The 16873-nt window shown below is 35.5% G+C and overlaps 2 protein-coding genes and 1 pseudogene across 30 annotated transcripts in view; 2 read left to right on the top strand and 1 right to left on the bottom strand.

Moving 5' to 3' along the window:
• VRK2 (VRK serine/threonine kinase 2) overlaps positions 1–16873 on the top strand; it is a 110244-nt gene that overhangs the window by 82111 nt on the left and 11260 nt on the right. For 20 of the 23 annotated variants that reach the window (XR_016230340.1, XR_016230341.1, XR_016230338.1 and 17 more), the window contains 2 exons: positions 206–372; positions 5979–6140. Coding sequence is in view for 17 of the 23 variants with exons in the window: in XM_008254375.5 (XP_008252597.1) it covers positions 206–372; positions 5979–6140 (329 nt within the window). In the remaining 6 variants the exon portion in view is untranslated. Of the gene's footprint in view, positions 1–205; positions 373–5978; positions 6141–9839; positions 9890–10181; positions 10222–16873 lie in introns of all 23 variants that reach the window. The other 3 variants (XM_051838693.3, XM_089327635.1, XM_051838698.3) reach the window with 2 other exon arrangements.
• On the top strand, positions 12165–13142 carry LOC138848815 (heterogeneous nuclear ribonucleoproteins C1/C2 pseudogene; annotated as a pseudogene).
• FANCL (FA complementation group L) overlaps positions 16482–16873 on the bottom strand; it is an 82914-nt gene continuing 82522 nt past the window's right edge. For all 7 annotated transcript variants that reach the window (XM_051838710.3, XM_051838724.3, XM_051838727.3 and 4 more), the window contains one exon: positions 16482–16714. In XM_051838710.3, the coding sequence (XP_051694670.1) occupies positions 16514–16714 (201 nt within the window). In that variant the 3' untranslated portion in view covers positions 16482–16513. The remainder of the gene's footprint in view (positions 16715–16873) is intronic.

The following is a 16873-nucleotide window of genomic DNA, read 5'->3' as shown; positions in this document are numbered from 1 at the left end:
AGCAGAGAGCTGGATAAGAAGAGGAGCAGCTGGAACTCGAACTGGCACCCATATGGGATGCCGGCACTGCAAGCAGTGGCTTTACCTGTTGCGCCACAGCACTGGCCCTGTTTGTGTCTTGAGACTAGAAAGATTTTGAGGTTACTGGAGTCTTGACAGTTCTTTTCAATCATGGATGACATGTAAAAAATTTAATATTTCACAGGTGAAATAGCCCAATTTTTGAAATGTGTTCATAGTCTGGCATATGATGAAAAGCCAAACTATCACATGCTCAAGAAAACCCTGAACCCTGGTGGAATGCCTTTAGGACCACTGGAATTTTCCAATAAAGGACAGAGGGAAAATGTGCGTACTCCGAATGATCAAAAAGTAAGTAACATAATCCCTGGGATGGTGTGATGGCCTTCTGTGATCTTTTTTGTCAGTTGACAGTATTTTAGGTCTCAGAATAAGTGTGACAACTCAGTTTTCTTAATTCTTGTTCCCCCTGACTTAGCACCAAAAAAGTTTATGGAAAGTTCTTTTGACTTATTGTCTCTTAGAAAAAAATAGTAGGATCTGTGGCCTACGGCAGTCCCTCACATCGAAGATATGATGAGAGTAATGTTAAAGGCAAATCTGACTTTATTCATGAAAGCCTTTATTTGCCCCTTTTCAGGTTTTCTTTAGTTATCACTTTCTGGCTTTGCCCACCAGTTTCCCCATAATTTGGTGGTATAATATTCCTAGATTTTACCAGATTATTTGTATATGCTGATGTTTTTGTTTATAGAAACAATAATACTTTTTTTAAAAAAATATAATTTTTTAGTTAAACTTCCTCCTTCACCAGCAGACTTCCTCAAAGCAACTTAAAAGAAAAAAAAAGGGATTAGAAGTAGAAGCCACAGAAGATTTAGAACTTGAAGCTTGTTGAAGAGTTGGATGGCAGCTGTTAGCACTGTTGTGGGGCGGGTAACTCAATGTCCATTTCTTTTGCACACTGTGAATATGTAGAAAAGAGAAAGAACAAAGTATGGAGGACATTTTATTCGTGATTCCTGTACAATAAGGTAGGGTCAGGATGCCATTCATTTTTAATATTTCTTATGAACTTTGGATCCTCACAAGTGTTCATGAGCCAAGAATGCAGGATGCAAGCTAATGTGACTGATAGGCTGCAAGATGAATGGTGAGTCAAGTATCAGTGCACAGATGGTTCTGATTTGCTGAATTTTGTAGCTGCTGCAACTGAAGACATAAAATATCCTTCTAGTCATAAATTAGCTCTTTGGAAGCAAAACCTTGGCACCAGAGCTTTACAACCTTCAATTAGTAGGAAAAGAAGTATTTGAATGACTGTGGTATTGACATCTGTAGGCCTGCATAGTAATCATTCCTAATAGAAGAGAATATCTGTTTGAGGAGGTTTTGCATGGCTAATTAACTACCAGTGAGAATATGTAATTTTTTCATGATCTCCTGATTGTCACCTTTCTCTCATGATACAATTACATTTTATTGTAGCAAGTGCCTCACAAACCAATTGTCAGCACTATTTACGTATTGCAGTAGGCAGAACAAAAGTTCATGTTTAATAAAAAGCCACTGGATTTTGATCTTGGTAATTACTGAGACTTATTTTAACAGTTTTATTGACTTTTGTGTTTTTATCACTTTTGCAACAAAACAGCCATTTCCTTAACATAACATTTCCTTTACAATAATGGTCATCACTTAATCTACACTAATTTAAGTGGACATTTTCCCTTTTTTGTAGTTTTCTGTTTCATAAACTTAATTGAAATATAAAAGGAACCATTTTAAAAACTGATAGCTATCTCCTCTGTTATAAAGTTCTAATTATTATACAAAAGAATTTCCAGTTTCATCAGATTAAAAGGTTGTTTGTTGAGCAACCATGTTTTTATGAAAAGATAGAATATAAAATTGTTATCAGAAATGTTTTACTTTTTATGCAGTGCTTCAGTTATGAGTAAAAAAAAATACACGTTCTTAAGACCTTCGTTCAGTTCAGTACGATCAGCCTGGATATATAAATGGAGAGATAACTTGGGGATATATTTCACAATAGATCAATATTTACATGTAAATATTTTTCTAGCATTTTAAGCATATAAATTTATTTTAATAGTTGTATAAAATATAAGTTTACCATATATGGCTGTGCTTTCATATCTTTATTTTTAAAGGCCACAGATTTTTGTAATGTGGCAAAAAAAACCAAACTTAAAGTGTATAACTGTATAAACTGTCTTGTACTGAGTTTCCCTGAGTGATGCAAGTCCTGGGTGGCTTCCAGAGTGGATTACTTCTATAAGAACAATAATTTAAAGTCCTAAATGAGTACCTCTTTAGTCATAGAAAAATTTCCCTTATTAGTAACTAAAATCGTGTATTGTACTCTGAATGTAGGTGACTCTAGTATTTACTAGGCTAGTGAGCAAAATCTGAACTTACACAATTTTTTGGACATTGGGACTTTAAAATGTCATTGGACAAAGATAATTAAAGAAGATATTGGACCAGAAAGGTATATAGATATAAATAAAATTTCTGTGTTTTAATTTTCAAAGGAAAGAAGCTGTAAATGTTAAATGTTTTAAATACTATTTCTCTCAGTCTAACTTAACAGCATTTCACACACAAGAAAAAGGTGATTTTTTTTTTCCAATTCTGGATTTTACTTGGCATCATAAATTGTTCCCAGTAAATGGAGATTTCCTTTTGAAGTCCTCAAGTGTTATTACTGAAGTTACATTGAAATCAGTTTTTGTCAAGATAGAGACACTGATATTTTTTCCTGAAAAGCTGCTCTTTTGGGAGTGTTTACATGGGTCACAATGATGGGATGTATAGCTGAAGTCACTCTCTGGCACTGTCGATCAAATTAGAAGACTCTATCATGGCCACCACGGTCTATGTATGCCACCCACGGGGACTCGGTGTCCAGCATCACTGAAGGAAACCATGTTTCCAGTAATAATCCTTACTGACATGAGCTGAAGCTCTAGAATTCCCAGGTGAGAATGTTAAAGCCAGCTGGAAAATGGCACTTGCATAAGCTACTGCTTCAAGAGCCAGTGGATCCTTTGATGAGTTTATTATGGTGCCTGAATCCTGCTGTAATAGTGTAGACCCTTGAGCATAATGTGCCACCCATCCTTCCTGCATGCTTGGTAGAGAAGCACAGGAGTAGCTGTAGGTACCTGGGTACCTACATGTTCAAGCTATCCTGTTTCAACAGGAAAAGTTTGTTTCTTCTTTCACCTGCTCACCCTCAACTGGAATTTCCCACGGAAACTCGAGGGTGAATATATTATTATTGGTAATAGTTATCTTGATATAGAACATAGCTCACAAAATTCTTTCATCAGCTTTATTTTTCCATTCTGTGAATTTGCTTTTCTGTATTTTCTGTATATGAGGAAAGCAGAACACAGATTCCCAGTTAGAAACAAACTTTTGGTTTATTAAATTTTAGGGTTCCATAAGCATTCCTGATTTTATAGAACAGTGTTCCAATCGGAAATTAACTAAAAGCTACCTCATTTTGAATAGCTCCTTTGCTTGAAAACGACATACAAACAGTACCATTCTCTTTGATTATGTGGGATGCCTGGAGTGTTTTCTATATTTCCTTTTATATCTTTGAAAAAGGAACGTTTCACTATTCACAATTAAGAATAAAACTTAATCATCCAACTTTACTTTTACTGTTTTAAAAGCTTCCCTAGAAACAGAAGTTTTCCATAAACAAGATAAAATTTTGTTTATAAGCTAGAAGTGCCCATGACAATACAACCTGACCATCAGCCAACAGAAAGCTGATTGGGAGGCTGCCTCTCCTCCTGGAAACCTCCTCGTGGACTGAATGTATATTAATGAATTCTGTATAGACATCAGAGGCTCCTGGGCAGCACTGTTACCCAGATTGCCTGTCATATAGGAGAGACTAAAATCCTCAATAATATATTAATTAAAAAATAGAGCTACCAAGTGATCTACCTGTCCCACTTCTTGGTATATATCCAAAGGAAATAAAATCAGGACGACAAAGAGTTATCTGTTTCCCCCACATTCATTGCAACATTATTCATTATATGCTATGAATGAATGAATTCTGTGATACAGAAACAACCAAGTAACTGTTGGTGAATAAATGGATAAAGAAAATGTGGTACACAGACTGGAATGTTACTCAGCCATAAAAAATAAGGGAATCCTGCCACTTATGATAATACTGATGAATCTGCAGGACATTTTCCTAAGTGAAATAAGTAAGCACAGAAGCACAAGTTGTATATCATCCATCTGTGTGTAGAATCTTTAAAAAAAAAAAAATTAGCAGAAAGTGGAATGGTAGTTGCCAAGAGCTGGGAAATGGGGAGATGTTGGTCAAAGGGACAAACTCATTTTTAAGGTGAATGAGTCCTGAGGATCTAATGTGCAACATGGGAATTATAGTGAGTAATCCTTTATTGTGTATTTGAAATCTGCTGAGAAACTAAATCTTAAGTGTTCTTACCCATACAAGGAAATAATGCCTATGAGATGATGGATGAGTTCACTAATCATGGTAATCACTTCACAATGCATATGTAAATCAAAACACCACACTGTACACCTTAAATATATAATTTTATTGGCCAGTTATATCAATCAAATGGGAAGGATCCCAACTAATGCTTTATACCATACAACAGATTTTCACAATGATTGGTAAGCTGATGTTTTAGTATGATAAAACTGCAGCCACTTAGAAGACTGTCTCTCACACTAGTGGTATGATGTGCATTTATTACCAAGATGATTTCAGAAGAGAGTGGCTCAGAAGATGGTCATATGTCAATTTTCCCAGTAGTTTGAGAGAGTTGAGTATGCACCTAGCAAATCCCCGAGTGATTAGGAAGCATCTCTAGTTTGTAGGTTATGAAAAGGCACTGCTGTTGTCCTCCTTTGGTAAGCTGGGATCTGGGAGGAGGGGTGATGAAGAATGGTGTTGTGACAACTGTCTCAGACCTAGCCATAAAACACCAGCATATTTTAAAGGGAAGGAATGAACATGCTTGGCAAGAGGAGCTAAAAATTGAGAGACTACAAATTAAGGCTCTGCTTGCCCAGCCAATGTAATTCATTCTTTATTTTGGCACTGCTACTCCATTATTTCCCCTTGTGCTGCTCCTGTCTTCTGCCCCCTATTTAACCCGTGAAAAAAGGTGATGGCACTTTGAGCTGCTGTAAACATGAAGCTGCTGAACAAATACTTCACGTAAGGGCCTTAACGGTAGCTTTCAATCTTCCATGTATTGTGGGATCTGCCCTTCTTTTTCTGTGTCTACTTCAAGGTTATTGAGAGTCAGTCATCCCCCAGATGTCACCATGGGGTGAAAAAGAAACCTTAGAGACTGCAAACTTGTTGTAGAGCTTAACCTCTGGTACTGATGCACAGTATTAGATGACATGAACTGTTACTCATCTTGCTCAGAGGTTAAACCACCTGCACAAAAATGTAAGCAACATTATAAGATCTTTTGATACTTCCACATTCATTAGGCTCATTAACATGATAGAAAACTAAGATTTTAATTAATGAAAGTTTAAACTACAAAGATATACCAGATCTACTCCCAGCAAAGGTTAATAATAAATTCATGTGCAGTCTTAAAATGTGACAGTTTTCTATTAAAAAAAATGCCATTTTCAGTAAGCAAGTTAACTGTAGAGATCATTTCTAAAGGCTGTATAACACTGACACTAATTTTAATTGGTCTTATCCCATTGACGAGAAAGGGTCTAGATCTTGCCAACTAATATGTTTTTTTCAATATCTCTTTGTTGTTGTCCTCTTTATTTCTTCCCTTCTTTTTAAAGGTTGGCAAGTTTAGAATTTTCAAGAATCTGGACATGAGTGTACTTTTTAAAGAAGTGTCAGAAGTTTTCATTGTACATTATCACTTACTTTCTACCAACAGGCTGAATCACAAAGGGCTGCAACAAAACAAGTCAATCAGATGCGAACTAAGTTAATAGAAAAGAAAATCTGCAGCGAGAGAAATGCTGAGTCCTGTGCGACTTGGACACAAGTGCAAAAAGAGAAGAAGCTGATTGGATCCATGGACAGTGAAACAGCTCAGGTGAAAGGGGTTTTGGTGTATTTTTTTTTTCCCGTCCCCTTAATGTTACATTAGAATTTGCCCTTTGGGGATGAAGACATTTTCTTTTCTCCTGAGGGCCAAGGTTGTACAGTTATTGTTAAATAAGGAGGGACAGAAAATATCCAGCTGATAAATTCAAAGCATCTGACCCCAGTTATCATAGAAACAGAATAGCAGCGAGCACATTTGCGTACAGATTGTATTTTTTTTCTTTATCTGAAGAATATAATGAAGTGCACTTAAGTTTCTTATGCCATCTATGATCCATTAGGGAGTCTTAACATATTCTTTCCTTTTACATTGATTCTTCAAGTCTAACCCTTATAATCAAATATAAGTGAAAACTTTCCCTGTCAATATGGCTGTATTTTAAAATGATGTATTTTTTGCATCATTCAATCATTTGGGTGGATAGTGACCTTTACCAGATGATTCATTCACGCCATAGTAAAAAATCTTTCCTAATCTAACCTTTTGTGACAGGAAGGAAAAACATACAATGTATGTAACATGTGCAGGACAGCTTTTTTGTTTGCCAGTTTAATTTTCTTTGGGTAAGTTCCAAGGAGTAGGATGGCTGGGTCTTGTGGTAGGGTTATATTCAGGTTTCTGAGGAATCTCCAGACTGATTTCCATAGTGGCTTTACCAGTTTGCATTCCCACCAACAGTGGGTTGTGTCTTTTTTTCCCCACATCCTTGCCAGCATCTATTCTTGGTAGATTTCTGAATGTGAGCCATTCTAACTGGGGTGAGGTGAAACCTCATTTGTGGTTTTGATTTGCATTTCCCTGTTTGCTAGTGATCCTGAGCATTTTTTCATGTGTCTGTTGGCCATTTGGATTTCCTCTTTTGAAACATGTCTATTGAGGTCCTTGACCCATCTCTTAAGTGGGTTGTTTGTTTTGATGTTGTGGAGTTTCTTGATCTCTTCATAGATTCTGGTTATTAACCCTTTATCGGTTGCATAGTTTGCAAATATTTTTTCCCATTCTGTTTGTTGTCTCTTCACTTTCCTGTTTTTTTGCAGTACAGAAACTTTTCAATTGGATGTAATCCCAATTGTTAATTTTGGCTTTTACTGCCTGTCACACAGCATATTTTTTGAGATTTATCCATATTCATTAATGTATCTGTAACTTATTCTTTTTCATTGTTGAGTAATACTCTGTCAGATAACTACATCATAATTCCCAGGTCTATGTTTCTCTTAGTGGATACCTGGGCCACTCTGAGTTTTGGCCACCAGAATATAGCAGTTATACCCATTTTGGTACAAATCCTTCTATGGATGTATTTCACTTCTCCTGAGACAGAATTACTGGGTCATCGGGCAAATGGATATTTAGCTTTATAAAAAGCTAACAAATACTTCTGAAGGTGTATTGTTTTACACTCTTGCCAATAATGTACAAGTGTTCGGTCCATTTTTATTCCCAGCATTTGATGTTGTCAACCTTTTTAGTTTCAGTCGTTCCAATTGTATATTAGTATCTCATCGTGGACCCAGTTATTATTTACTTAATGACTAATAATTTTGAGCAGTTTTTCATATGTGTACTGACCATTCATATTCTGTGAACTATCTTCAAATGTTCAGAGCCACTTTTATTTGAATGTTTGTGTTTTTATTAATGAGCTCTAGGAATCTTCTATAAATGGCAATTCAAAAAGTTCAACAAAAATGAAAAGTTTGCTTTCATGCAAAATACTTTTGAAACCCAGGTATCTGAGGGGTTTTCAAAAATTCATGGGAAATATGTGTTATGAAAAAACTATGCATGATTCCTTCCATAAATTTAGGAACCAGCATGTCAGTTTCCACAAAATAAGCACAATGGGATTTTTTTTTTTTTTTTTTTTTTTTTTTTTTTTTTTTTTTTAGTACATTAAGTCTAAAGATCAGGTTAAGGAGAACTGGCATTCCAACAATGTAGAATCCTCCTATGGATGAAACTGGTACTTCTCTCCATTAATGTGGTTCATCTTTAATTCTTCCCTGTCTTATACATCTCCTCCATTAAAATTGTCTCTAAATAGTTTGCCCATTTGATCCTATTATAAATATATTTCTTAAATTTCATATTCCAGCTATTTTTTGATAGTATAAACATATATATTGACCAGTACTCTGAGATCATCCTAAGTTCACATACAAGTTGTAGTAGTATTTAAAGATTTTTTTTTGTCCATGGTTAATCATATTGTCTGTAAATAGTGACAGTTTTACTTCTTCCTTTCCAACATGTATGCTTCTGTTTGTGGTGTTATCTTATTCTACCTACCTGCTAGCATCTCTAGTACAACATTTAGTATAAGTTGTGAGATTGGGGGAATCTTTGCCTTGTTCCTGATCTTAGGGAGAAAGCATTCATTCAAAGCAGTGACTTTTTCCCAAATATTCTATCAGACTGAGAAAATTTTATTGCATTTTTTAAAAAAAAATTTAAAGCACAATTTAGTACTGAATGCTTTTGTGAGATCTACTGATTTAATTACATGATTTGTTTCACTTTACTATTATGAGTACATTGATTTTGTATAGAAAATCAACTTTATTTTTGGGACAAACCATACTAAATCATGATGTGTTGTCCTGCTGAATTCAGTTTGATAAGTTTCTACTCATTTTCTTTTGCATTTTGATTCCATTAATATTTTTTCTATCCATATGGATGGGAGATACTGATCTGTAATTTGCTTTTCTAATAATACCTTTGTATGGTTCTTTTGGGGTCATTATTTATATGAATTCGAAGTGTGCCCTTCATTTTCAGAAAATCTTGTTGCAAGATTTGCTTTTATTAATGCTGGCTAGAATTTAACAAGAAAACTATCTGAGCTAAGAGTTTTGTTGTAGGAAAATCTTTAGTACCTTGTGCTGCTTCAATACATGTATAAATTGTATAATGTTCAACAAGGTAAATATAGCTATCTCTCCAAACATTTTACATTTATTTATGATGGAAAAATTTACATACTTTTTTCTAATCTTTCTTGTTCTTTTAAATATACGGAGCATTATCATTATCTATAGTCACCCTACTGAGCATTAGAACACCAGAAGTTTTACTTGTGTCCAACTGTAACTTTGCACTGGTTATAAGCTTTTCCCCTTTCCTCTCTTCACTCCTGCTGAACACCATTATAATCTTAACTTATATGAGATCAACATTTTAGAGATTATGTGGTACTTATCCTTCTCTTCCTGGCTTATTTTTCTCACATCCAGTGTTACCCATGTTACCGCAAATGACAGGGTTTCATCTTTTTTTTATGGCTGGATAGTATTCCATTTTTTATAGCTACTGTATTTTCTTTATCCTTTCATCAGTGAATAGGATAGCTTTCTTGGTTTCCTTTTCAGATAATTAGTTAGTAGTATATAATAATGCTACTGTGTACAATGACTTCGTATTCTGCAAATTTGCTGAATTTGCTTATTAGCTTTAGTACTTTTTTTTGGTAGAGTCTGGGATTTTCTACATGTAAGCTTGTGCTGTCTACAAATCCACAAACAGTGACAATTTAACTTCCCCTTTTCTAATTTGTATGCTCTTGATTTCTTCCTCTTGTCTAATATCTCTAAGACTTCCAATATTATGTTTTGAAAAAGTGGTAAGAGTGGGCATCCTTGGTTTTAGATTTTAGAAATAAAACCTTCATTTTTGCCTTTTCAGTGTGATGTAAGCTGTTGGCTTGTAATATATAACCTTCATTTTATGTTAAGGTATGTTCCTTCTAACCTAATTTGTTCAGTTGTTGTTGTAATGGGATATTGAGTGATCTGTTGACAGTCATATGGTTTTTGTCCTTCATTCTCTTGATGTGGTGTGACACTTTTATTTATTTGCATATGTTGAACCATCCTTGGATCCCTGGGATGAATCCCACTTCTTCTGGGTGGTTAATCTTTTGCACACATTGTTGTATTTGATTAGCTAGTATATTGTTGAGTATTTTTGCATCTCTTTATCAAGGATATTGGCCTATAGCTTTCTTTTTTTTGTTTCCTCCTCTAGATTTGATGTCAAAGTGATATTCGCTGCATAGAATGAATTTGTAAGAGTTCTTTACTATTTTTGGGGGATAATGTAAGAATTACTGTTAATTCATCATGAAAAGTTGGCTAGTGTACAGCAGTGAAGCTTCCTGATCCTAGGCTTTTCTGTGATGGAAGACTTTATTATTATTATTGTTATTATTATTATTACTAATTCAATATTACTACTAGTTATTAGTCTTTTCATGTATCCTATTTCTTGATGATTTCATCTTGGGACCATATATGTATCTACAAGTTTTTTCCATTTCTCCTAGGCTGTCAATTTGTTACCACATAATTGTTCACAGTCATCTCTAACAATCCATTGTATTTCTTTGGTGTCAGTTTTAATGTCTCCCTTTTCATGTCTGATTTTATTTATTTGAATCTTCCTTTTTTTTCTTAGTCTAGCAATTTTATCTTTTCAATAAAGTAGCTATTTATCTTTAATTTCTGTGGGTTTTTTGTCTGTGCCATTTATTTGTGCTGAGTTACATTATTTCTTTCTTTCAACTAATTTTGGGTTTGATTTGTTCATATTTTTTTAGTTCCTTGAGGTACAATGAAAAGTTGTTTCTTTGAAACCATTCTGCTTTTTCTATGTAGGTATTAACTACTATAAACTGACACACCCCCCCCCTTCTTGAAGATTGATTTATTTATTTGAAAGAGGCAGAGGCACGGGGCGGGGGGGTCTTTCATCCACTCCCCAAATAGCTTCAATGGCCAGAGCTGAGCTGATCTGAAGCCAGGAGCCAGGAGCTTCTTCCAGGTCTCCCATGTGGGTGCAGGGTCCCTAGCACTTGAGTCATCTGCTGCTGCTTTCCTGGGCCATATCAGAGAGCTGGATCAGAAGTGGAGCAGCCAGTACTCAAACCATTACCGATATGGGATGCTAGCACTGCAGGTGGCAACTTTACCTGCTACACCACAGTGCTGGCCCCTAAACTGTCCTCTTAATACTGCTTTTGCTGTATCCCATAGGTTTTGGTGTGTTGTTTCTATTTTCATTCATCTCAAGAAACTTTTTGTTTCCTTCTTAGTTTCTAATGGAATCAATTTGATTTTCAGGACTAAACTGCTTAATTTCTTTGAAAGTTTTCCTTATTATTCTCTTCCTTGTTGCACTGAGGTCAGAAAAGATATGTGGTATGATTTTTTTTTTCTTAATTTGTAAGACTTGTATGTGACCTAGCATATGACCTAAACTGAAGAATGTTCCATGTACTGATAAGAATAATGTGTTCTACAGCTATTGGTTAAAATTTTCTGGAGCTCTATCAGGTTCAATTGATCTACGGTACAGTTTAACTCTGCTGAATTTTTGTTGATTTTCTGTCTGGATGTACTTTCAGCAATTACTATTATACAAATATATATACAAAATACTATTATTGCATTGATGTCTATCTCTTCCTTTAGATATATATATAATATTTACTTTATGCATTGGATGCTCTGATACTGTGTGTATATGTTTACAATTTTTATTCCTCTTGCATTCATCTCATTATATAATGAGCTTACATATTTTTACTGTATTTTATTTAAAAATCTATTTTATCTGAAGTAAGTATGGACATTCTTGCTTTGAGCTCCATTTGCATGGGACATCATATTATCCTCTCCTTTTCAGTATATGTGTGTACTTAGAGTTGAAATGAATGTCTTATAAGCAGTATTTCCTTGGATCTTATGTTTTAACTTTGAATTGGGAAAATTTAATCCATTTACATTTAAAGTAAGTGTTGATATATAAGGTCTTACCACTGCTATTTTGATACTTTAATAGTTCTACTGCAATTTCTTTCTCTTACAACCTTTCTCTGGTTAGGTGATATCTAATAGTGTGTTTTGATATTTTACTTGCTTATGATAAGTCTATTATATATTTTTGCTTTTTTTACCATGAAACTTGCAAAACATTTTTGTTTTAACTAGCTATTCTGAAAGAGTGATTTCATATTGTTTATAAAGGTAGGAAAAAATAAAGAACTCTAGATTTTTTTATGAAGAGACAAAGGCCTTCTTGCTGACCTTGAATCTCTTCTCCCTATTCCCTTCTGTTTGCAAATCATTTGAAATATGTTAGAACTTTGCTTGAGTGAGGGTTTTTTTTTTTTCTTTTTTTCTCTCAGCTACATTTTCAGCTTTGCAAGGAAAATGCAATGGCTAGCAGTGTATACCAACAAGACAGATCTTCGCGCCATGAACTCTCATGTATTCATTGGGAATCTCAACACTCTTGAGATCAAAGTCTTAAACTACAGCAAAATTGTGGGTTGCTCTGTTCATCATGGCTTTGCTTTCATTCAAGATATTAATGAGAGAAATGTCTGAGCTGCTATAGCCAAGATGGGGAGGATGATTGCTGGCCAGGTTTTAGGTATTAATCTGGCTGAAGAGCCAAATGTGAACTGAAAAAAGGCAAGTGTGAAATGATAGACAGCAGAGATGTATGGCTCCTCTTTTGACTAGAACTGTCTTTCACAGGGATTATGGCAGGAAGTACAGTTAGCTTGTGTCCCTGTTCTTCCTCCTATTGCTCGGGCTATACTACCCTCCAAACACTAGCATGCATTAGGAAACACCCCACAAAAGTGGCTTCAATGCTCAGAGTGTCAGCTAGGATCTTCCAAGTCTGGAAAGTTGAAAGATGACGACCTACAGGCCAGTAAGAAGGTATTGACACAGATAAAACAAAAAGTGGATTCTCTACTGGAAACCCTGGCAGGGAGAAATGGGAAAGGAACATAGCAAACAAGGAACTGGAGCTGAGGCTGAGGAAGGAGACAAGGACTCTGAAACATAATATTGGGGTTTAGGGATTTTACCCATTGTCTTTTCCTAGGCACTTGTCTAAGGTAATTTTCACCAGGTCTTCTCCCCTCCCCTGGTACCTTCAGCATAGGCTTACTGTTCTCCCCATCCTGTACTTCCCATGGTCATTAATTCATATTACCTAGTGCTTAAGCCCATTTTCACTTCCGTAGATGCTCCTAATAGTTGTTCAGTCTTGCCCTGCAATTTTTTTTACTGAATTCTGATTCCACTCTTTATGACTGAGCAATAAAAAAACAATGTATAGCTTAACAACAGCAACAACAACAAACTCTACAGTTGCACTCCATTTCTCTCCATGGTTTGAATTTCTGATGTTCCATTACCTGTTTATAGACTGCCTATCTCTTAACATTTTAATGTTGTACTGTTTTTTATTTTTCACGCTTAGGATATGAATGGTTTATATATCATGTTTACACTTTTACAGCGTTCAGAATTTATCCTTATAGATTCTCTTACCAGTGAGTTTTCTACGTTATAGTATTTTCCTCTTACTCATTAATGTCTCTTTTGAGTTTTCAGAATTCCCCTTAACCATTTCTTGAAAAATAAGTTGTAGAGGGTGTAGTTTCTCTCAGCTTTTATTTATCTGAGTATGTATGTGAAGGGTAGTTGCTGGGTACACTCTTCTTGGCTGGCCACTTCTTTTCATTCAATACTGTGGAAGTTTCATTCTACAGTCTCCTGGACTGTAATAAAGTTTCCGCTAAGAACTCTAGTCAGGGAAGTTGGGATCTCTTTATGGATTCTTTTGTTACAGCTTTCAGAATCTTTGTCTTTAATCTTAGCGAGCGTGGTTAAATGTCACGGAGTAGACTTGATTAGGCTGAATCCAACTAGGGACTTTTAACTGTCTGCAAGCAGTGGTCTGTGGATAGAGGCCTTTGGACTTTATTAGGTGCTGGGCCTGATAATGGTGGGCCTGCCTCTGAGCTCCAAGGCAAGGTTCTAAGCTCCTTATCCTGTCTTACTCCACAGTGGATGGAGTTTGGCTTCACTTTGTGTTGTAGGTTGGGAGAGAGCAGGCAGAATTGGTATGGAGAATCCATTCAGTCATCAGGTCCTTCCTTCCTGGGGATTTAATATTTCAATTGATCTTTAATTAATTGCTTTTGGTTTTGTCGATTCACTTTTATTTTCTGTTGATATGTTGTTTCACTAATTATCATTTTTTTCATAGTTTGGGTTTAATTTGTTTCCTCAAACTCCAAAGGTAAAAGTTTAAGTCACTGATTTTAAACCCTTTTTTCTTTTCAAAAAGATATTGTTAAAGCTGTAAATCCTTAAGCTATACTTTAACTATATTCTCTACATTTTGATGTTTTCATTATTGTTCAGTTGGATACATTTTCTAATTTCCTTTAACTTATTCTTTGACCCTTGTATTATTTAGATGTTAATTCCTAAATATGTTTTTGATTTGCAGGTTATCTTTTTGTTAATGTCTAATTTAATTTGCTTGTCATGAGAACCATATCCTGTATTACTGTAGTCCTTTAAAATCCATTGCAACTTGTTTTATCACTGAGTAGAATCTGAGTGTCCTTATGTACTTCTAAAGAATGTCTTGTTTGGAGTGTACTGCTCATTAACTGTAAAGTTAAATTGTTTGGTAGAATTCAGATGTTCTATATTTTCACTGTTTAACTTAATGACAACAGAGTGTTAAAATCTCCAACTACAATGGAATTCATCCACTGATGCTCTTCTATTAGGTGCATACAGGTTTAGGACTTACACATTCTTGATGAACTGTTAAATTTATCATTATAAAACAACTTTGTTTTTATGTAATACTCTCTGCCTTGAATTCTTCATCTGATTTTAGTAATTCCTGCATTCCTTTGATGACATGATGTAGTATTTCCTATCCTTTCATGTTCAACCCATGTTACTTTGTGCCTGTGTGCTCATGTAAACAGCATGTAGTCATGCCCTTTTTTTTTTTTTTTTTAGATTTATTTATTTGAAAGGCAGAGTTACAGAGAGGCAAAAGCAGAGATACAGAAAGTATCTTCTTCCATCTGTTGGTTCACTCCCCAAATGGCCACAATGGTCATAGCTGTGCCAATACACAGCCAGGAGCCAGGAGCTTCTTCCAGGTCTCCCATGTGGGTGCAGAGACCTAAGCACTTGAGCTATCTTCTACTGCCTTCCCGGACATAGCAGAACTGGATCGGAAGTGGGAGAGCCAGGACTCAAACCGGTGCCCATATGGGATGCTGGCACTGCAGGTGGTGGCTTTACTCACTATGCCACAGCTCTGGCCCTGATGGTTCTCTTTTTTAATGAAATCTGAAAAATTCTATTACTATTACTCCATTCGTACTTAATATCAGTATTGGTAATAGTTGGGTTTAGTTTACCATCTTGCTGTTTCCTCTCTTATCCCTATTTCTGCTTTGCCACTTTTGACTTCCCCCTACCTTATTTTGGATTATTTGAATAGTCTTTCTTCAAACTGTACTACTTTTCAGGTTTTTTTTTTTGAACTGGCTGTTCCCCATCAGAGTCACTGAACTTTGGCCTCTAGACCAAATTCAGCCAACTGCTTGTTTTTGTAAATAGTTTCACTGGAACAGCCATTCTTAACTCTCTTATGCATTGTCTGTGACTACCTTTGTTCTGTGATGGCAGAGCTGAGTAGTTGCAGCAATGACCTTATGACTCTAAACGCCTAATATACTATCAAGTCTTTATAGAAAAAGTTCACAAATTCCTGCTCTGGAGCAGTTCTAATGGAAATATAATGCAAGTCATACAAGTAATTTTAAATCTTCAGGTGGCCACATTTTATAAAGAAAAAGGAACAGGTGACATTTATTTAAAAAAAAAAAAGCACCCTAATTAAACAAATATTTTAAATATTGTTATGATACACAGAAGTGAGAGACTTGTCACTATTTTTTACATATGAAATCTCCAAATCTGGTGTCTGTTTTATATAAGCAGCAAAACTCAATTCAGATTAGCCAGATTGGAAGCATTCAAGTCACATTAGACATCACAGATCCAAAAATTGTCATATGTACCATTAATTTATCCTTTCTTCAAAGTAACTTGCCTCGATATAGCACTTCACAGATAATGTCAGAACCTTAGAAAAATAACTTCCATCTACTCTCCCATTTTTAGTATTGTTTTATATGCCTCGCTTATATATATATAATAAATTCCATAATGTATTGTTATTGTTGCTTTAAAGAGTCAGTGTTCTTTCAAAAAATTAAGAACAAAGTCTTAAATACCCAAAAGTTATAGTTCATGGCATTCTGCATACCTTTAATAGACCTTTATGTTTCACATCCTTTCTCTTCAGCCTGAAGAAACTCCTTTAACATTTACTGTGGTGTAGATTACCTGCAAACTAATTTTCTCACCTTTACCTTTACCTTTTTTGCTATAGGTTGGGGAGGGAAGAGCTGAATCTATGTTTTCTTATTTATTTTTAAAGATTTATTTATTTTACTTGAAATTCAGAGTTACACAGAGAAGGAGAGGCAGAGAGAAAGGTCTTCCATCCAATGGTTCACTCCCCCAGTTGGCCACCAACGGCCGGAGCTGTGCCAATTTGAAGCCAGGAGCTTCCTCCAGGTCTTCCACGCAGGTGCAGGGGCTCGAGGACTTGGGCCATCTTGAACTGCTTTCCCAGGCCACCGCAGAGAGCTGGATAGGAAGTGGAGCAGCAGGACTCGAATTGGTGCCCATATAGGATGCCAGCATTGCAGGCGGGGCCTTACCCACTATGCCACAGTGCCAGCCCCTTCTTATTTATTTTTAACATTTTCGAGTAATTGTAGACTTTGTTTCATCTTTGACCAATGA

Source organism: Oryctolagus cuniculus, chromosome 2, assembly GCF_051225735.1.
Source record: "Oryctolagus cuniculus isolate XC-2025 breed Fujian yellow rabbit chromosome 2, ASM5122573v1, whole genome shotgun sequence".
Classification (NCBI taxonomy): Eukaryota; Metazoa; Chordata; class Mammalia; order Lagomorpha; family Leporidae; genus Oryctolagus; species Oryctolagus cuniculus.
Note: the sequence above shows the minus strand (reverse complement) of the source record. Positions and strands in the feature narration are given on the sequence as shown.